The 22,885-nt window shown below is 39.8% G+C and overlaps 1 protein-coding gene across 3 annotated transcripts in view; it reads left to right on the top strand.

The window, feature by feature from the left end:
• The window catches only part of CAMKMT (calmodulin-lysine N-methyltransferase), a 382,790-nt gene that overhangs the window by 327,667 nt on the left and 32,238 nt on the right, over positions 1-22,885 (top strand). For all 3 annotated transcript variants that reach the window (XM_026486725.4, XM_057308990.1, XM_057308989.1), the window contains exon 7: positions 5,314-5,380. In XM_026486725.4, the coding sequence (XP_026342510.2) occupies positions 5,314-5,380 (67 nt within the window). The remainder of the gene's footprint in view (positions 1-5,313; positions 5,381-22,885) is intronic.

A 22,885-nucleotide genomic window follows, 5' to 3' on the forward strand; every position in this document is an offset into this window, starting at 1 on the left:
TTGTGGGCTTTTTTCTTTTGTAACTAGATCTAATTTTTTTTTAATTAAGAGAAAAAAGCATGCCTAAAGCCTTAAAAATTTGGCAATGTGTTTTTCCTGCTTTTAATACTAATGTTATTCTTGATTTGCTAACAGAGCTTACAATTGGCATTCGTTATAAGCTGTTGTGCTGAGGTTAAGATGAATGAAAAATTTTTTTTCTATTTGTGTGCCCACTTTCTGTAAGAATAACTAATTCACTGACTCACATACTGTTGATGCATATAGACTGAAACAAATTCATTTAAAAATTACTGTTTACAAATCTTTCCTTTAAAATTTTAGGAAGCCTAAATTATATAGCAGTTGCAGGATATTATCCAAAAATTACTTCTAAAAAGTAAAAGTGGATGTCAACAAAAAAAAGGGGAGAAACATTGCCAGAAACCAGAAAATCTCTAAGCAAAGCTGCTAATTATTCTTAATGGGCAAGATGAGCACATTAAGAAACAAATGAATACATCAGTGAAATGTAATTGAAAATCGACCTGGCAATCCCACATCACATCTGAGTATTGGCCTGTACATTATTCTCATCATTTCAAAAATTATTTTTGTTGTTCTTAGCATCTGAATTTAATGACTTCAACTGAATCTTAGGTTCCTGGCCTCTTAAGCTTCTAAGGTTCTGATTTTTACCTTTTTTTTAAAAAAATAGCATTTTTTGATACTTCCTTTTTATCTTCAATTATTTCTATTTTTTAAATATGTAAGGTAAGAATGGATGAGTTCTGAATCTTTATATCATAGAAGCCGATCAACCAGTCGTGAGGTTATTTATAATCTTCCCTAAGATGTATCAGATGGATTGGCCATGTCTTCCAGAGCTCTCTCCCTTGACCCTGGAGAGCTAGATGTTGATTTGAGATCTATTAAACAGAGATATCTGAAAAGAGATTAAGACTTGAGGTGTAAGTGAATATGATGTAAGGCCTACATATTTTCTCAGACCCGTGGGTATGTGTCCCTGAGGGTTCCTTGGTCCTTAAACTGCACTGCTGGGTCTAACCCAGAGCCCCCCTACCCAAGAGCTCCCTCTCCTTACAGATGCCATTTTATTTCTACCCAAAGAGAACAAAGGATGAATTAGAAATGGCATCATTTGGTTCATCCGGTTCTCAACTTCACCTAAGATAGTTTGAAACGTGTTCCCTTTTCTTTGACACAGCCCTTTTGGTATAATAAAGGGAGAAATCTCCAAGTTCCTACAGATAATAATAACTCCCTAAAGTTGGTAGCTGGTGATGACAATGACATAAGAACAGAGGGAAGAAATGGTATACTGAGTTATTATTCATGCTGAGCCTCTTCCAGATCGAAATGAATAGAAGCACACCACCTCGAGGTGAGCAGCCCTCTCTGGTACACTCACTAATTCTCCCAACACAAGCACCCTGCCTTGACCCATCCTTAGGAAGCACCAAGCATGTTATCCGCGGAGTGTGGCAGTGCTTGGTGACCCATTCCTCGTGCTCCCGATCCAAGCATCTTATTCCCACAGTATGCACAGTCTGGATCATGATCTCGAGCTTAGGATTCACCCCAACTTAGTAAAATCTCCTGTGCATTTTAAAGGAGATAGCCCTGGCTTAACATTATCTTATTTATTAACAGCATCTCTGACTTGAGCAACTAATAGATTAAGCTCCCTGTAGACTGTGCAACCTGTCCTGGGGATGGTGGAGACCTTGGCAATGCGAGGCCATCGTCCTGTGTTCCTCTCATGTCTGTGCAGTTGCACTTCTGTTTGCTAACCGAGTCATTAATGGACTCCATGTGCCTCATATTGGGTAGGAGCTCAATAAATAGCTTTGAAAATTCAATTTAAATTAAGTAATAAATTAATCTAATTAATTAAAATTAATCCAGCCACCATTAATTGCCTGCCATTTCAGGTGCAAAGACAGCAGTGGACAGGACGAACCAAGTCCCTGTTCTTGTGGGACATAGACTATGCCTTGGCTGGAGCACATTTATACATGTGAGACACACCGAAAGTCTACAGGCGGGAAGTTCTTTGATTCCTTCCAGTTATTTAAATTCTACCATATAAATGTCCACATAATTAGGTCTGAGCAGCAGGGAGAGAAAATAAAGCTTGACTGCCAAGCCTCATTTTAGTTACTCACCAGCCTCCTCATTCCTCCGAAGCTTTTGCCTGAATTATTGAAAAAGATAATGAATTGACATGAATTAGGCAACTATATGGTCAGGCTCATCCTATGTGGTACTCCATTAAGCCTATAAAATAGGGATCATTATTCCCATTATTCCCATTTTTGAGACGGACCTCAGAGAGGCTAATTTACCCAAGTTCACACAGCCGCTAAGTAGCAGAATCAGTTTAGAAGCCAGCCAGGTTCATTTGACTTCAAAGCTTTTTTATTTCCCCCCATTAAACTATTCTGTTTCACCAAAACCTAGAATGGTTTGGTGAGTGTCATGTTAGTTTCCTCAGGACCCTCAGGAAGAAAAGGCCTCTCATCCAAAAACGTAACAGTTGACGTTGCTAACAGAGTTCCAAGCACCGTCCCGTCATCCTCTCAAATCCTTTGATTACAAGCACATTTAAGAATATTTTGCAGCCTTTAAATTGGCAAATATTGCCACCTCCAGCATTTTTAAAAACCGTTAGAGATCAAAATGAACAGGATTTATATTATAATTTCATGATTTTCTACCCTCACCTTGGATGGCCCAGTGAAAACAGAGGTAACATACACTGAGAAAGTAAGGCTTTGTGAGTCACAATATTATTATTTTAAAACTAACTTTCTTGCTGAAGAACAACGCCAAGTCCCAAAATGTAGATGTGACTACTGATAAATGTAACAATCATGATCACTAATTTAATATTTTAAATAATATTTTATATGTAATTAATTATATTTAGAGATATAACGTTAAAGTTACTTGTTTAAATAGCTTGTTATTATATAAGAATGTATGTTTTAAGAATAAAACTCAACTGAACCAAAATTAAAAGGGAGCCCCACTCCTGAGCTATGCTTTTTGGGGAAGAAAACCTGGATGTAGAAACCTGGTTTCTTCTAGACAGATCCTGTAGCTCTGAAAGCCCAGGCAAGGAGACTGGAGGTGATTGTTCTGTGTCCAGTTAATCAGAAACCACATGAAAGCTTTCTTTGCACCCAGCACCTCCCACTGAAGACTTCCAGAAGATGCGTACAGTACAGGGAACGTGATTTGGTTTACCCTGTTGAACACCATCCTGGACGTTTTGACTTGATTTGATTGGATGTCCTTTATCACTCTGCAGTGACACAGAAAAATGACAAAATTTATTATTAGACACAGTGCCAGCCAGAGGACCCATCCCCAAATCTGACCTAAAGTGAAGGGTGGGGGAGCAGAATATCAGAATACATCTCTTAAGATATTTTAATACGCTCCTGCCATTTCTTTTTCTCTTTGTACTTGTTTTAATATAAAAACACCCCCTAAACTGTAAAATATATTTCCTTCCCAGCTCTAAAAATAAAGCAGCCTAAATACTGCTGTGAATTTTTTCATTAAAAAAAAAAAGCACTTCTAGAATATAAGTACGTGCACTTTCTTCAACCTGACCACCTGGAGCACGGGTTTATGAATTGTATAAAAGCATATAGCGTTAAGATGTTTACTAAAAATTAGTAATAGGTTTTCCGAGTTATATAATTTAACTTCCCTGTGACTATTTTATAAAAAGTATTACCTCCACTAACAAAATAATATGTTTTCCTTGATAGATTAGTCATGTACTCACACGACGCTACAGGTGTACCGGGCATATTGCCCCGTGCGGTTGGATGTCATAGAAACACGGAGTAGGGTGTGGCCGGGGCGGGGGGGGGGGGGGGGGGGGGGGGCGCAACTAAAAACAGTTGTCACTTGACTCCTCACTCATTTTGTTCTTCTCAGAATAAAGATGTCAGCTGTCCTTTTCTACAAGACATTTCATTTAGAAGACTCTCCTGAAATACTTTCTTCCTGAAATAGACAGAACTGTAGGCCGATGTGTCATTTTAGTTAATCAAAACAAGTAGGCAAATTAGTCTCTTTTATTTTTTTAATGAATGTAATTTAACGGTATTTAATTTGCATACAGGAAAGTTCACCCAGAAAAAAAAAAAAGAAGTCTGCATTATAGCACTTTTGTAAACCTCCACAAAGCCCTTCATTAGGAGACCTAATTGATTTTTCCTACCCACTCCTGGGGGGGAGAAAGCTATCACAGTACCTGCTTATTCACTCAGAGAAGAAATGGGTGTGCCTGATGTTTCAAGCAGAGATTTGGGTTAAAAAGTCCTGTGGCTCTGTTCTTGCAGGGAGATCTTGGCCAATGCTTGCTCCGAGCATTCAGGAAATCTGTTTTTCTGAGCAATAGGGGAACATCGCTTGTCTCCTTGGTGTCCTCCCCATGGGCCCAATTTAGTTCAGCTTTGCAGCCTTCACTGGAATTATTTTATTTCTTGTTTATTTAAACCTCCGGAAGAGGGACTTTGCAGCTTTTTACAGTGACACATAGAATATGCCGAATAAAATAAATGAGAAAGTGAGGGCAATTGAAATCAGAAAGCCAGGATAATGTGATGAAGCCGGGATGAGAGGTCACTTCAGAAAGTATATGCCGTGAGAGCTCTGGTGGTTGATAGAGTTAGGTCATCCGTTTGGCTCTGGGTTGTGCAAGGACCAGAGCAAGAAGAGAAACAAGAACAGTTGTAAGATTTAGCATCCAGAAGTTGAAGCAAAAGGGGTTGATCTCAAGTCTAGCTTTGCCCACTGTTGGAACCTGACATGATTTTTCCCGCACACCTGCATCAAGATGGCGCTGTGTGATGTAAAGGACCAGCTCCTCAAACATCTCTTCCAGAAATACAGCTTTTCTTGGTACAGGTCCTTTCCCCACTGACTGAAAGAGACTTGCCTTTGGGCTTGTTGCTCTTTTAAGCAGGTCGGGGCACGGCACCCACGCAGTAGTCATCTACACCCCCCAGCGCCGTAACCCTGGGCCTTGCAAGCGTGCTCCCTGAATGTACATTTGACAGGTGACCAATCTGCAGCCCAGGGAATTAAAAGAGCTTGCCTGAGGCAAGTAAGTCAACATTTGGTGGTAGAGGCCAGGCTAGACCCTTCTTCTCTTGCCTCACACCCTACAACTCTTCTCTTCACTGTGCTGATCCCACGTACAGTAAGATCACTGTTTGTGGACTTTCTGAGGGGAGGGGGGGGTCAGTCGACAGTCACTGCAGAAGCTTTCTTAACTGTGTCCTGTAGACGTGGGAGACATCATCACAAGGAATCAGAAGGCTGGTGCATTTAAAACTCGGAAAATATCAAGCTGGTAAGATACCTTTCTTTATTAAAACATTCTGGTTTTCTCTGTGGATGATAATAAAAAATAATAATAGCTAACATTTACTGAGCACCTACTGTGGGTCAGGCCCTGTTCTAAGCACTTTGAAAATGTCTTATTTAATGCTCAGAAGAACCCGTAAGGAGGCAGGCAGGCATTTTCATTATCTTCAGCTAATGAAGAAAACTAAAGTATGTTGAACCCTGGGTTGGGAATGATTTCAGGATTGAGAGTATACGGTCTGAGGCTGGGAGAAGCCTTCCTGGGACCTTCTTATGAAGGCTGTATTCCTCTGGTTCTCAACTTTGGGACAGTCTTGCCCCTGGGGACTCTTTCCTTGTCCTGACTTGGGGAAGAGGATTGCTAGTGGCATCTAGTAGACAGAGGCCCGGGAGGCTGTTCGCCATCCTACAATGCACAAGATAATGCCCACGACGAAGACCTATCTGGCCCCAAATGTCAGTAGTGCCAAGATTGAGAAACCCTGCTCTGTTCATGATTTTAAAGTAGTCTAGGTATCCGTTCCCTTTCAGGTTCTGTTCATTCTTATTCAGACTTGGAGAGATGCTTTACCCTCAACCAAAACAACGGTGTTTTCTGTGATGCTATGTTTTCTTTTGCTCTGATGATAGAACCTGGAAGAGCGAGTAATCATTTAGTACTTTTCACATGAAATATCTGTATTGGTTCATTTTTCACTTAGATGTTGAACCCCAGACATAGAACAATCTAATTTTTATCTGATTAATTTATTTTTGACCGCTCATCTGTCATCCTTTGATATTTTGAGTTTATTCTGTGTTGAGGATGCTCTCCCACCCCAACTACCCAGTTTGGGGGTAAAAAAAAAAAGATGAGTGAACAGCAGCAATGCTTAAAAAATCTCCAGTGGTCAACCTATCGGGTTGAAGCCGTGGAATAGCAATAATTATTTTTCTCTGATGTCAGCTGGTGAAGGTAAGGAAGTGTCCATATGTTTTTAAATCCTGCTGTAGAATGTTATTGTAAGCTGGTGGCACAGGGGGCGGGATGCCCTGTGTTTCTCATTTAATAACAAACCAGTTCTGTTTCCCAGAAAGCCTCGGGAGGGTCAGGGGAAAGAACAATCCGCTACCTGGGTCTTCTCCATTCTTAGGGCAGCTTTTATGCCGCAGTGAGGACTGCCATAGCCTTCTGGGGAGGACTTCATTTTGGGACGTGATTTTCAAACTGGTCTTTTAGTTATCAATCAAAAGCACATTTTCTATGTTGTCCTCATTTACATTTATTTAGTGCTTAAGGTCATTTGTGACCATTTGAGTGTATTTCAGCATATGGAATCAGGGAATAATAGATTCAGCATCATGCTGTGAAGAGAGATTGTGTTTTTACAAGACATAATGTTGTTTACTGGGTGTTAATAATCACTAATTAATAAACATATCTAGATTTTGAAAATGTTCCATTTTGAGGAATAAAAAATGTCAAGTGTTTAACTTCTGGAGTACAACAGTATTTTCTCTCATCTCTTCATAAAATAATTAAGTTACAGAAAGAAGCAAAATGTCATTATTCAATACAGGATGTATCCACAATGGCCTTTGTCTCTGTCTGTTCTCAGAAATGCCCTAAATATATTGTTCTAGTATGTCCGTGGACATACAGTCTCCGTGTTGATAGTCATTCAGGAACCTCCAAAAGGAGGGTTTGGTTTTGTTTTTTTTTTGTTTTGTTTTTGGTTTTTTTTGGTCATTATCTCATATTAATTGTGGTCAGTTTTTTCTCTTTTAGCCACTGTAAGCATTTTGTCCAAAGTCTACTGAAGCACTTTGCCAGAAAACCGGGGGGATGAGTCAGTCCTTAAAATGCCTTGATGTCATATTAAGAAGCTACTTGACCACTTAACCTTCCAGAAGCTAAAAGGAACTGCCAACCAGTGATGTAATAATCAGCATTTCCCTTCTCTTTTCTGCTTTCCCACCCATAACCAGTACAATACAATGAGCACATTAGTTCCATGCAAGAAGAAATAAAAGGAAACTGTTCACAAAAGAGCTAAGATATAGTTCACTATTCTTTTTTAGTGCCTCAATGCATATGCAGAATTTCTCCTCCAAATTGGAGGTGTGGAATAACAGTAGCGACAGATAACTGAGAAGTATTTACCATAGCTACAAAGCCCACCCGTGAGCCAAATATTTCCGCTATTAAAAAGCACTTCAAAGCTTGACATGAAGTTTGGAACAACTGAATGTCTCCTGTGACTTCATGTGCAAAGACGACGTAGTAGCAGAAAGGAATATCATGGTATTGAGAACTCCGGGCTTAGGAAATGGTGGTTTTTAAACATGAGAAACCACCCGCAAATGTGAATGGCCCCCCAAGCGCCCGTTCCCACTGCTCGGACAGTGTGCTCGCTCAGCGAGGACCCGCACTCCTCCTGCCTCTCAGCCAGGGCTGACCCAGCAGTGTGGGGCCTGAAACTTAGGTTGAAGGCCCTCATGAGGAGAATGGATTCGATTATACCTTGCTTTAGTAAATTCTCCGGAAGCATCTGACCACATCAACACGTGACTAGGACTCCTGGTGGGCCTTGGAAGGAGGCTGTGCAAGTGAGGGACCTGCACACGTAAGCTTCAGCCCCTCCACGGTGAGCCCACCCCTGCTCCCCTCCTCACCACCACCCTTGCCTAGAAAAACGCTCCTCCTTCAATAACAAACTTTCTTACTCCCTTTCTTCCATTTTAGTCCTAATCTAATTGTTGCTTGGCATGACAGACATGTTTGTGGAGGCCTGCAAGCATTAGCCCTGGCCAAGAAAGATCTAGGACGCACAGAGACGAAGCATATCCATTTCGTCTCACGGATCTTAATACAGTCATAGATGGATGTTCATCTGTTTGTCCATCCAAACAGCCATCCATTCATTTACCTAATAGGTCCAAGGTATTCTGCCTTGGGGAACACAAATAGGGAGTTATCGAGAGTTAACTTGTGAACAAAGGAAATCGTGCTGCTAAATATAGCTGGAGAGTGGTTGAAAGAGCAAGGATATTTACGGCTTCTCAATTGTTAGGTTTATCTGAAGCTGTCTTCAAACCTGTGACTGTCTAATAAAGAAGCATTCGGAGCTTTTGACGTCTACATGTTTCTAGGTGTTCCGGAATTAGTGAATGGCGTCATTCTCTGGTTAATATTAGTTAACAGTTACAATATTTTAAAAAAAAAAATCTATCAAATATACCCTGCTGTGATATTAAAAGTAAGTTTCTGCCTAAGAAAAGAGTTTATCTTTGTGTGAAAATTGCTAGTGAATTTAGGCCCGGGGCTTTTATTATTCTTTGATAAACCATTAATTTTAGTAAACTATGGAACTTATTATAACATTGAAGACTTCTTTATAACCCAAATTTCACCTTTATGTGGGTCCCCAGGACTGGCTATTGGCCCCATTGCCCTATTACTTTTTAAGATTTATATCTTTTCAGAGACTCATTTTCTTTGAAAGGTTAAGCCAGGGGTATGAAAAATGATTTTAAAAGTGTAAATCTCAACCAAGTGGGATCCAGTTGCTGATTTTTCTAGGCCTTCTGCAGCCTGCCCTCACTTCCTTCACTCTGCTCATTCATTCTAGCTCCCTCTGCTACCCCAACATACGCCTTCTCCCATGGCCCTCTCCTGTGGCCACCCGAGCCTCTGCGCTTTCTGGACACATCTGGTCTTTCCCGTCTCTGGCCTTAGCCAGTCCTATTCCCCTCCTCCGTGTCCTCCTAAATCCTTCCTTTAAGAATGGCCTAATTATCATTTCTCCTGCCTTCTCCGGCCCTAATCTTGTCATCCTTTTAGTTTCTGTTGGCCTTAGACTGGTCTCACAGTCCAATATGCCATAATCTCTTCCTGCTCAAAGCGTGTTGTCTTCATGTTCGTGGCCATTGGTTCATTCATTTCTTGACAAATATTTTGATTGCTTTCTGTGCACCAAGTGCTGTTCTAGGTGCCGGAGATGCAGTGATGAACAAGACTGAGAAAGTCCATGCCGTCTTGGACCTCACACTCTAGCAGGGGAGAGAGCGAATTTTCTTGAAGGCAAGGATTCTGCTTAATACATTTTTGGATTCCCTGAAGCAATTAGTACACTTTATCCCTCTTAGAGGAGAGGTTTTAAGATTTGTAGTTGGAGCACATTTTGAAAGACAAGAATCGTAAGGCTTATGGAACCAAATAATTTTTAGCAGGAGAGAGTCAAGCTCCAGAGACTCAGACATGAGTTTCTACGTCAGGTAGCCGACTTTCATTTCAGGATAGACTTCTTCTCAGGCATGCACATGCCGTGTCTGTAGACAAACTGACATTGTAAGTAGGTGTTTATCTGTCCTTTGTCAGGTTGAAGAGGAAGGTTAGAAGAAGGTAACCAAGATAAGGAGGCTGAGGGCTCTCTTTGAGAAATTTTCTGATAAACTATGCCTGTTAGTGGGTTTTGCTGCAATTATGGCAACAGAATCTTGAGAACTGCTGAGAATTCTAGAGATGTCACAGACCCTTTTCCTTCCGTTGCTATCTTGAATATGGGGACATGCAATGACTATGTGTGCTTTCTATGACAAACATTTTTATTTGCCTGACAAATATAAAGAACGGCCCATGTCCCCTACAATTTAGTGTTCTGCACTGAAGGACCCAGCTCCCACAGGCATGTTATCCAGTTTCTGATATTTTCTTGGAGTTCTCCTTCTTGTATTAAAATGAGCCAGATTTTAACATTTGGGGACATTGTATTTTTAAGGCATCCTCTTAAACTGCAGCAAATTAAAAATTAAGGCCTTTTATTCTGGAATAACACTGTGTTAACTCTTTGGACATGCGCTTCCCTGCTCTTCACCAAGATCGAAATCTCACCACCCAAATTCGGCCAAGTTCTATATGGATAGCCAGGTGTGCAGGTCAGACTACTGCATCCTCTGTGGAAATGCTTTCCAGGCTTAAGAGAAAAATCGCTCCTTCCTAGAAATTTGTATCACCAACGTTACCTATCAAATAAAAAGGTCTTCATTTTCAAAAGGTTTCTTCACTTTAAAATGGACAAGGGGCAATCTTAAAAATTATTTTTAGAGCATGACCGTATCATAATCCACGGCTAAAAAATAATTTTTCACTTTAGTAATAGTCTGTTTTCAGTGTTTTGCCATTACAGATAATGCTGCAGTGAACGCAGCTGTGCAAAGACGACACATTAGCAAGTATCTCTACGGAACAAATTTTCAGAAGCGAACTGTGTGTATTCATATGACTCGACCAAAGTGTAAATTACTACAACTGTGTAATATATTTTTCTATCTGTTAAGACTAGTCCCTTGTCATTATTCTTTTAGAATTTTCTAAAATTATGTTGGTATTTTTACTATACTGGTATTTTCATTGTGATTGAAAGAAATACAATTTACTAAGCCTTGACATCTTGATGACTGAGTCTTCCTATTCAAGAGCAGGGCGTTTCCTTTTTATTAAAGTTTTTCTAGATGATTCATTAGCATTTGAAATCTTTCTTCATTTCTCTTGTTAAGTTTATTTTCAGAAACTAGTTTTGTTTCTCTTATAAATGAGATCTTCTCTTTCATTATATTTTCTTTCTTTTTTTTTTTTTTTTTAAAGATTTTTTATTTATTTATTTGACAGAGATAGAGACAGCCAGTGAGAGAGGTAACACAAGCAGGGGAAGTGGGAGAGGAAGAAGCAGGCTCATAGCGGAGGAGCCTGATGTGGGGCTCGATCCCATAATGCTGGGATCACGCCCTGAGCCAAAGGCAGACGCTTAACCGCTGTGCCACCCAGGCGCCCCCTCTTTCATTATATTTTCTAACTGGTTGTTATGTATATAAAGAAAGCTATTGGGTTTTCTACGGTAAATGTTCAGTCACCTCCATGAGTTATTATTTCTGCTAGTTTGTCAGTTTATTCTCTTAAGTTTTCCGAATAAACAATCCCACCATCTGCAAATGGTGATGATTTCTACTCTTTCCAATTCCTATACATCTTCTTTTGTATCTCTTGTATAATTTTATTGAATAAAAAATTCCAAGATGATATTAAATGATAGGCATTTTAGAGCCTGACTTTGTTGGGACTCCTCTAATATTTCACCATTAGATATGCATTAGCATTTGAGTGGAAATGTATAGGATTTTTTTTATCTTGTTAAGTAAGTTTTTATTGATCTTCTTGTTTTTAAGAGATTTTATTACAAATAAATATGGAACTTCAGCAGATGCCTTTTTAGCATGAATGGAGCTGATACAAATTGTTTTTCTGACTTCACCTATACCTATGACAACTCATATTAACAGGTTTCTTAATATTAAAGCATCTCTGTGTTTCTAGTCACTTGGTCATGGTGTCTTAATTCATCTCTTAACATGCTGTTGTATTCTAGCATGTTATCTGCAATTATTTTTACAACAAGTTTATTGAGATATAATTCACGTACCATATAATTCACCCACTTAATAATGGACAATTTAATGGGTTTTAGGATAGTCACAGAGTTGTGCAACCCTCATGATCAATTTTAGAACATTTTCATCACCCCCGAACAAAGTGACCCATTAGCAGCCACTGCCCATTGCCCCTACCCCCTTTTTCCTTCCTAGCATCAGGGAGCCACTGATCTACTTTCTGGCTCTATGGCTTTGCTTTTTCTGGACATTTCACACAAATGGAATCATACAATATGCGGTCCTTTGTATCTGGTTTCTTTAACTTAACATAATGTTTTGGGGTTCATCCATGTTTTAGCATGTATCAGATGTCATTCTTTTTATGGCTGAATAATATTCCACTGTATGGATAGAATACGTTTATTTTATTTTAATTCCAGCATTGTTAACATACAGTGTTGTATTAGTTTCAGGTGTATGATACAGCAATTTAACAATTCCATACATGACTCAGTACTCATCAAGATAAGCATACACTTAGTCCCCTTCCCTTGTTTCATCCATCCCCCAACCCACCTCCCCTCTGGTAACCATCTGTTTGTTCTCTGTAGTTGAGAGTCTGTGTTTTGGTTTGTCTCTTTTTTTTTCTTTGTTCATTTGTTTTGTTTCACAAATTCCATATATAAGTGAAATGATACGGTATTTGTCTTTCTCTCTCTGGCTTATTTCACTTAGCATTATACTCTATGCTAAGTTGTTGCAAATGGCAAGATTTCATTCTTTTTATGGCTGAATAATATTCCATGGTATATATGTATATACTACATTTTTTTATCCATTCATCTGTTGATAGACATTTAGGCTGCTTCCATAATTTGGCTATTGTAAATAATGCTGCAATAAATATACAGGTGCATATATCCCTTTGCATTAGTATTTTCATAATCTTTGGATAAATACCCACTAGTGTAATTACTGGATCATAGGGTAGTTCTGTATTTAAACTTTTGAGGAACCTCCATACTGTTTTCCACAGTGGCTGCACCAGTTTGCATTCCCACCAACAGTGCATGAGGGTTCCTTCTTCTCCACATCCTTGCTAACACTTGTTGTTTCTTGAGCTTTTGATTTGAGCCATTCTGACGGGTGTGAGGTGATAAATCAATGTGGGTTTGATTTACATTTCCCTGATGGTGAGTGATGTTGAACATCTTTTCTTGTGTCTGTTGGCCATCTATAGGTCTTCTTTGGAGAAATGCTGTTCATGTCTTCTGCCCACTTTTTTATTTGTGGTTTCTGGGGGCTGTTTTGGTTTTGGTTTTTTGTTTTTTGCGGTTTTTTTTGGTGTTGAGTTATATAAATTCTTTATATACCTTGGATACTAACCCTTTATCAGATGTCATTTGTGAATATATTCTTCCATTCAGTAGGTTGTCTTTTAGCTTTGTTGGCTGTTTCCTTTGCTGTGCCAAAGCTTTTTAAATTTCGATGTAGTCCCAATAGTTTATTTTTGCTTTTGTTTCCCTTGCCTCAGAAAACATATAGAAAGATGTTGTTATGCCCAATGTCAGAGAAATTACTGCCTGTGCTCTCTTCCAGGATTTTTATGGTTTCAGGTCTCACATTTAGGTCCTTAATCCATTTTGAGTTTACTTTTCTGTATGATATAAGAAAGTGGTCCAGGGGCGCCTGGGTGGCACAGCGGTTAAGCGTCTGCCTTCGGCTCAGGGCGTGATCCCGGCGTTATGGGATCGAGCCCCACATCAGGCTCCTCCGCTATGAGCCTGCTTCTTCCTCTCCCACTCCCCCTGCTTGTGTTCCCTCTCTCGCTGGCTGTCTCTCTCTCTCTCTGTCAAATAAATAAATAAAATCTTAAAAAAAAAAAAAAAAAAAAAAAAGAAAGTGGTCCAGCCTCTTTCTTTTGCATGTAGCAGTTCAGTTTTCCCAGCCCCATTTGTTGAGGAGACTTTTCCAATCACATATTCTTCCCTCCTTTGTCAAAGATTAATTGGCCATATAATTGTGAATTTATTTCTGGGCTTTCTATTCTGTTCAGTTGATCTAGTGTCTATTTAGTACCATACTATTTTGATTACTACAGCTTTGTACTATAACTTGAAGTCCAAAATTGTGATGCCTCCAGCTTTGCTTTTCTTTTTCAAGATTGCTTCGGCTCTTCGGGGTCTTTTGTGGTCTCATACAAATTTTAGGATTGTTTGTTTCATTTCTGTGAAAAATGCGGTTGGAATTTTAATAGGGATTGCATTGAATCTACAGATTGCTTTGGGTAGTGTAGACATTTTAACAATATTTATTCTTCCAAGCCATGAGCATGGACTGTCTTTCCATTTGTTTGTGTTGTCTTCAACTTCTTTCATTAGTGTTTTATAGTTTTCAGAGTACAGGTCTATCACCTCCTTGGTTAAGTTTATCCCTAGGTATTTTATTAGTTTGGGTGCAATTGTAAGTGAGATTGTTTTCTTAATTTCTCTTTCTGCTGTTTCATTATTGGTGTATAGAAATGCCACAAATTTCTGTATATTGATTTTGTATCCTGCAAACTTGCTGAATTCATTCATCCGTTCTAGTAGTTTTTTGGAGGATGGATAGACCACATTTTATTCATCCATTCATTATAGACAATTGGGTTGTTTCCACTTTCTGGCAATTATGAGTAGTGATGCTATGAACATTTGTGTACAAGTTCTTATGACAAGTTTCATTTCTCTTGGGTGTATATAGCCATATAGTAACTCTACGTTTATCTTTCTGAGGAATTGCCAGACTGTTTGCCAAGTTGGCTGAACCATTTTACATTCCCATCAGCAGTGTATGATGTTTTCTGGGCTTTTTGCATTGATATTCATCAGTAAAATTGGTCCACAGTTTTATTGCACTGTCTTTATTAGAGTTTAAAATCATTGGTATATTGGCTTCTTAAAAGAATTTGGTAACCTTTCTTATCTTTTGAGCCATCTAATCTTGGTCACCCCAAGTTGCTACCATAATGCTAGATTAGAGTGATTTTTACCCCATTATTCTGGAAGTTATAATTTGAAGTTGGCAACAAATAGTGAAATCCTTATATTAAAATGCACTGTGATTGAAAGGTCATAAGTTTGAAAATGAACAAAAAAGAAAAATGAATGAAAGCATGAAAATATAATAATTAGTTTTGTGATTTCACATTTAATGGCTCATAGTTGAAATTTGATATGAAATTAAAGCTAATTCTAAATTTTTATCATCACTTTGTTTTACTCCCATGTAAGTTAATCAACTGTCATAATTATAGAATCAGAGATATTTGAAATGGGAAATATAATTAGTACCTTTCATTCCAAGATCTTAAAACCCTTTACAAGTCTTCCTTAACTGGTGTCGAATATACTGACCACCAGCTTAGGGGGTCCAAATGTTCAGCAAATCCATCTTCCTTTTAGACTCTGAAATAAGTTTATTTCAGATAAAATACAGACAAAAACACAGATCCAGAGAGTGAGATCAGTTTAAAGTCAGTCCAGAAATATATAATAAGCTGGAGCCATAGTTCTCAAACTTTAGTATCAGAATCATCTATAGAACTTGTTATGACACAGATTATTGGACCCTATCCCCAGAGAGACTGAAGTAGGGCCCAAGAGTTCAGATTTCTGGCAAGTTCCCAGGTGTCCCTGCTGTTGCTGGTCTGGAGACCTTGCTTGAGAACCACTGAACTAGGGTTCTCTCTGAGAGTTTCCCATTAAATGCTGTAGTGTTTCATTGCCTTAAAGTTGTCCCAGTTTTCACTCATTAAAGCCAGTTCCATCCACCTTATTCTCTTGTTTATTTTGTAGATGTCATGTATTTACAAAGAAAGGACAGAACCGGACTTGATGTCAACTCTCAGTTGTCTGTAGTTAATCAATCTTGTAGATCCTCTGAGGTAAAAATTTCATTGAGACCTAACATTACTTCCTGCTCACCTTCCTCCAACCCTTACTTATAATCTGGAAATGTAAATTAGTTTCACTTGAGGATAAAAAATCAATGAAGTTGGTCAGGTCATCTGTTTCAAGGAATTTATATAAATGAAATCCTGCTTTGGTTAATCTGGGATGTTGCTTCCTTCCCTTAGTGATCCGGTGGGAAGTGGGTTTTTTTGTTTGCTTTTTTGTTTTTAATTGAAGTGTAGTTGACACACGATGTTATATTAGTTTTAGGTGCACAGCATCGTGATCCCACAAGTCTCTATATTACGCCGTACTCACCACAAGTGTAGCTACTGTCTGTCACCACACAGTATTATAGTACCATTGACTATTTCCCTGTGTTTGTTCTTCCTGAAAGCTAGAAGCCTGTATCTTCCATGCCCCTTCACCCATTTTGCCCACCCCCTCACCTTTCTCCACTCTGGCAATGATGTTTGTTCTCTGTATCTACGGGTCTGTTTCTGTCTTTTAGATTTTGTCATTTATTTTGTCTTTTAGATTCTATGTGTAAGTGAAATCATGTGGTGTTTGTCCTTGTCTGGCTGATTTCACTTAGCATAATACCCTCTGGATCTATCCATGTTTCACAAATGGCAAGATGCCATGCTTTTTTTATGGCTGAGTAGTATTCCATAGCACACATACCACATCTTCTTTACCCATTCATCTACTGATGGACCCTTGGGTTGCTTCCATAGCTTGGCTATTGCAAATAATGCTGCATAAACATAGGCATGCATATATCTTTTCAAATTAGTGTTTTTGTTTTCTTTGACTAAATACCCAGTAGTGGAATTATTGGATCACAGGGTATTTCTAGTTTTAATTTTTCGAGGAACCTTGATACTGTTTCCCAAAGTGGCTGCATCAACTTACATTCCCACCAATAGTGCACATGATTTCCTTTTATCTGCATCCTTGCCAACACTTGTTATTTGTTGTCTTTTTGATTCTAGCATTGTGACAGGTATAATAAGGTGATATCTCATTGCGGTTTTGCTTTGCATTTCCCTGATGATGAGTAATGCTGAGCATCTTCTCATGAGTCTGTTGGCAGTCTGTACACAATCTTCTTTGGACAGGTCCTCTGACCATTTTTCAATGGGATTATTATTATTATTAATCATGTGTTGAGTTGTATAAGTTCCTTATGTAGCGGGGAGTGCTCTTAATTAATTCCGTTTTTAGGGCCACTGTTGCTTCCCTGAAGTGGCACCCTCTTTAAAATCAGTCATTTGAAAATAGACATTTGTCACATGGAACTAAAAGTCTAGACCTATAGCTAAAAAGTATTCTAAATCCTAAGCCATACTGGTAAAGATCTTCTGGAGCATGTTTCTCAAGTGGTCCCTGACCCATTTTCATAGGAATTACCTGGGGTGCTTATTTTAAAAACAAAAGTTCCTTACTGAATTAGACTCCTTAGGCTTGAGGTTCATGAATCTCACATTTTAACAATCTTCCAAGGTGATTCTAATATATCTGGATCACAGATGATCTTTGATAAACTCCTTTTACCCTTAGACTGCTGTTCAGTGTAGCATACCAGCTGAAAGCATCCTTTCCTTTCCTTTTCTTTTTTCTTTTCTCTTCAAGTAGGCTCTACACCCAGCCTCGAGCCCCACACGGGGCTTGAACTCACAACCCTGCGATCATGACCTGAGCTGAGATCAAGAGTCGAACACAACCAACCGAGCCACCCAGGCTCCCCAGACTCTGAATTTCTATGGTGTCATCTTAATGAAGATGTGCATGGCAGTAGGAGGGGGAAAGTTATACAGAGAAGGGAGTAGTTCTGATTAGTTTCTTGTCTGCATCACAACTTTTAGTTGTTGGGATTCAACAAGGAGCACACATCAGAGGTGGAAGAGGCCTTTGAGATAATCCACTGGTGATTCCCAACCAGAAGTGGACTGTGTGCCCACCTCTGCACCTGTTTGTAATTATGGGGGACATTTCTGTTTGCTTATCACAATGAGTAAGTGTTATTACTAGTACTGGAGGGAGCAGAGATGGTAAACATCCTACAGTGCCAGGGACAGTCCACTACAATTCAGAATTGTCCTGTCCCAAATGGCACTACTACTCCAGTTGAGAAACAATTGCACACTAGTTGAGAAAAATGGAGATCCAGAAATAACACTTGGATCTCTTTTATCTTTTTATCTTTCATAGCATTACTTGTTTTTTGGACTTTTTTCAGTAGGCTCCATGGCCAGCGTGGAGCCCAAGGCAGGGCTTGAAATGATGACCCTGAGATCAAGACCTGAGCTGAGATCAGGAGTCTGATGTTTAACCAACTGAGCTACCCAGGTGCCCCATACACTCTTCTTTAATTAAGTCTGTTAGTGAATAACATTTTTACCTAAAATATTTCATTAAATTAGCTGTTATTCTAGTCCAACTTGTATCATTCGACCCAAGGTAATAAAATATAGAGTCTGCTCCATGTAAAGCACTATGGTGAGCTCTTTAGAGGTTACAAATATGAGCAAGGTGAGGTTTCTGCCTTAGGAAGCTCAAGAGGTCCAAATGAGAGACAGATACTTGCCCAACTACCAAGACAAGACAGCATCTGCTCTAGTTGGGTTAATCTTGCTATGTAAGTATAAGGAGAAGATCAGCCAATCCAAGGCAGAGGGATCTGAGAAAGGGTGAAGGAGGTGGTCCTTGAGATGAGATTTAGCACCTGAAAGGCAAGAGAAGAAGAGCAGTTGAAGAGGGCACTGTAGGTATGAAAAAGCAGGGCGGAAATCATTAAAGGCATGGAGGTAGAAAAGATGTGTCCTGGGGCAAGATTGGCTCAGTCAGTCTGCCTTGCATTCAGGTTGTGATCTCAGGGTCCTGGAATCAAGCCCTGTGTTGGGCTCCCTGCTCAGTGGGGAGTCTGCTTCTCCCTCTCCTTCTGCCCCTCCTCCTGCTTGTGTTCTCTCGCTCTCTCTCAAATAAATAAATAAAATCTTAAAAAAAAAAAAAAAAGAAAGAAAAAAGAAAGAAGAAGAAGAAGAAGAAAAGTAAGGGAAAGGAAAAGAAAACATGTATCCAGGCAAATTTAGTTCTCTGGTGTGATGAGGCCAACAGACCACTTAAACGGAAGTCATTACATTGAGGTGGACAGGGGGAGGTGAGTGGGACAGAACCCGTAAAGGGACTTCTGAAGTATCAGGCAGTCTTTTTCTTGATCTGGGTCGTGGTTACAAAGGTATTTGCCTCAGAATTAAGGCATATATTTGCTTCATGTAGTTTTCTGTTGGCAGTGCTTTAGTGTACAATAAAAGGGGTTGGGTTTTTTTGCTTGTTTTGAAAGCTATCTCAGTGGTTCCAGAGAAAAGAAAAGTGGTATCCAGGCCTGAATGAGAGCAGAAATCAGTGAGCTAATATGGAGGCCATTCTGGAGAACTGACTGTCTGTGGACACTAAAGAAAAGAGGAGGAGTGAGAGAGCAGTTTGGGACATGCTACATTCACGTGGTTGTGGAACATAAACGTGCGTTCTGTATGTGACAGTAACTAGCAGGCGGTTAAGAAGGAAAGGTCAAATCTCAGGAAATGTGCTAGAAGATTTGGAGATCAACATGGAGAGAGTAGAGCAGAACTATGGAAACTGGAACGTAAAGGAGAGGCTAAGGAGAGAATCTTAGAAAATACCCGTTTGGGGGGCAGAGTACTAGGGGCCAGTCAGGGATACAGAGAAGGAGCTGGAGACAGGAAGGCTGATGCAGGGTGGTACGGTATAAAACCACTCCTTGACGAAAGCAAGCCCAGGAGAGAATTCAAGGACGGAGGACCAGCAGTGTTAGCTACTGCAGTTCACTGAAGGTCTAGCAAATTGCGGAGCAGTGCTCATGTCTGTCGTGAGAAAGGTTAGATTGCGAGGGCAGGTGAATCAATGAGAATGGACTCCTGCCAGAGCATTGATGGTGAAGGCAAAGAGCCAAGTGGTATGTGTATCAAGGAGAAGCAGAGTTGGGGATAGAGGGGAGCTTGTTGGCGGGCGTGCCAACACAGCCAAGGAAGAAGAACCAAGTAATATGTGAAGCGAGGGCGGTGGGGTGGGGGCAGATTTGATGGAGCAAGGCCTAGAGTGGTGCTTCTCAAAGTATGGTCCCCAGACCAGCAGCATCAGCACCACTTGGAAATTTGGTAGAAATGCAGATTTGCGGCCTCCACCCCAGACCTACTGAATCAGAAACTCTGGGATTGAAGGCTGAAATCTGTGTTTGAACAAACCTACTGAGCATTCTGATGCAAGCTCAAGTTTGAAAACCACTAAGCTAGAGGAAAAAGGGAGTGGTTTAATCCTGCACGTGGGTGAAGAGGCTGTCCTTGAAAGGATGAGTAACCCTACTTGGTTTTAGACAAGAGGCAAAGAGAAAAGATGAACAGGGAAAAGATATATCAGATAGACTCAGGCTCGTGGTGAGGTCATTTTAAAAGAGCAAAGACCTGGAATGTCAGGGAGCTGAAAACGGATGTGTGTAGCCAGCCTCCAAACCCTTGCCTCCTGTACTTTGTCTAAGATTTAATTCCTCTTCCTCTTTCTTGTCCAAATCCTGCCTTTAAAATCACATTCCACCTTCCACCTTCTTCAGCATACCTTCCCCAACATGACAATCTGTAATTATTTTGTTTCATTTCCAAATAAGACTATTTGTTTCCTTTGACTGTTTTAATTTCGTTACTTAGAAACAGGTCCTCTTTGTCCTACCTGCACAGCCTCCAGAGGAATGCTGAATAACAGTGTGGTTGGACTGGCTCACAAGTTAGGAAATCAACAGATCAGTGTCCCCTCTCATTCTTGGTTTTCTGTTCTAGATTTACATTCCTTTCCTCAAGCATCTAAAACACTATTATAGGGGCGCCTGGGTGGCACAGCGGTTAAGCGTCTGCCTTTGGCTCAGGGCGTGATCCCGGCGTTACGGGATCGAGCCCCACATCAGGCTCCTCCGCTAGGAGCCTGCTCTTCCTCTCTCACTCCCCCTGCTTGTGTTCCCTCTCTCGCTGGCTGTCTCTATCTCTGTCGAATAAATAAATAAAATCTTAAAAAAAAAAAACACTATTATAGAATCTTGTAGCATATGGCATTTTGAAACTATATAAGATCAGGAAAAGTGGAAGGACAAGTGACAAATAGGGAAGTATTTGAAAGAGGAGAAATGATTCCCCAGTTTATGTAAACACTATAAATGGCTTGAATGGACCCTCTTTAAGGGTGAGCTAAGCCCAGACAGACTTTGAGAAGTAAGATATAAGAAACTGTGGGAAGGGCTCCTGAGTCTGTTGCAAGGAAGAATGCCTGTAATATCCATGTGAAGAAAAGTGTCTTCTCCACTACTGGTAAGACAGCTTTTTTTTTTTTTTTTAAATAACTCTAAGCTCATTACATTTGGCAAGCATAATCAAGAATTGTATCAGTATACTACTTTTGCAGAAACACGAGGGATGACCTTTCCAGCAGCAGAGTTAAAAACTGTGACTCACTCCCCAATGAGGAGTCTGCAAATATAAAGGTAAACAAATATTAACTGTGGGAATGTAAGAAAAGAAATGCCTTAAATCTGTAGGGGAGAGCTATCTGTGAGCACTTCAGTGAAATACAAAATAGGTTAAACATGTTTGACATCAGGTTTTATTACAAACTTAAAACAGAGACTTTCTGCTTGAGAATGTGTGTGTGTGTGCGTTTTAAATCACAAGGTAGGAAACCTATCAGAAATTGACTTGGCTTTGAATTTCGGGTTGACACTCCAGAAGTCAAAACCAGAATGAAAAAATCTTAGTGCAAGAGTAAAGGAAAGGAAACTACTATTTATTGAGCACTGATAATGCACTTTCATGTATTCTGTCTCTTTTGATTCTTTATCATTGTGCAATGCAACTAATGTCTGTTACAGATGAAGGCCATGGTACTCGGCGTCTCCCAGCCCCACTGGCCTGTAAGTGATGGAGCTGATATTTGAACTCAGGGCTTTCTTTCTTTTTTTTTTTTTTTTTAAAGATTTTATTTATTTATTCGACAGAGATAGAGACAGCCAGCGAGAGAGGGAACACAAGCAGGGGGAGTGGGAGAGGAAGAAGCAGGCTCCTAGCGGAGGAGCCCGATGTGGGGCTCGATCCCATAACGCCGGGATCACGCCCTGAGCCGAAGGCAGACGCTAACTGCTGTGCCACCCAGGCACCCCTGAACTCAGGGCTTTCTAGCTAGGTATAAGCCCAGCATTCTTCCTGCTGTGCAATATCTGTTACACTTACTAGGTTTGCCATGCCCATAGCTATTAAGATTTTTTTCCAAAGCATGAGGAGTTCTGTAATGACGACTGGGTTTATATTTATTTCTATAAAATTGTTTTGTAATGAATTTCAAACAAATAAGATTTTGACATAGTGGTAAAATAAAATGGAGAGATATAAATTTTACTTCAATGTCAGTATAATTATAGGTAACACATGGGCATGATTTGGGGGTTTAGAAGAACCATCCTTTACTTGTCTTTGCGTCTGAATGTTATGCCTTAGATTGTAAAGTTCATATAGGCCAAGGGGCCTCGTAGTACGTGTGTTGACAACCTGCTCTCTTACAGAAAAAATTTCCTTTTTAGCTTTTTTAAAACAGTTTGTTGAGGTAGAATTGGCATCCAGTAAACTGTATGCATAATTTTACAAGTTGAAATTTGCGTACACCTTTAAACCGTCACCACAGTCCGAATACTGAACATCTCTCTCACCCCCAGAACTTTCCTCTTGCCCTTTGGTAATTCCTCCTTTCTGCTTCTTGAAGGTTCCTCCCTCTCCGCTGATTTGTTTTCCCTCGCTCTTTGTGAGTTTTTTTTTTTTTTTTAGAGTTTTAAATAAATGGAATCATTCAGTATGTGCTTTAAGCCAGTGTTCTTTCAGTTAGTAAAAATATTTTGAGATTCATCTATGTCGTTGTAAGTATCAATAGTTGTTTCCTTTGTATTCCTGAGTAGTGTCCCATTATATGGATACACACTACAATTTGTTTCTGCTTTCACCCTTTGATGAACTTTTGGGTTGTTGCCAGTTTGGGGCAGTTACAAATGAAACTGTTAGGAATATTTATGTACACATATGGACAGGTGCTTTCCATTCTCT

This window comes from Ursus arctos, unplaced genomic scaffold (genome assembly GCF_023065955.2).
Source record: "Ursus arctos isolate Adak ecotype North America unplaced genomic scaffold, UrsArc2.0 scaffold_8, whole genome shotgun sequence".
Lineage (NCBI taxonomy): Eukaryota > Metazoa > Chordata > Mammalia > Carnivora > Ursidae > Ursus > Ursus arctos.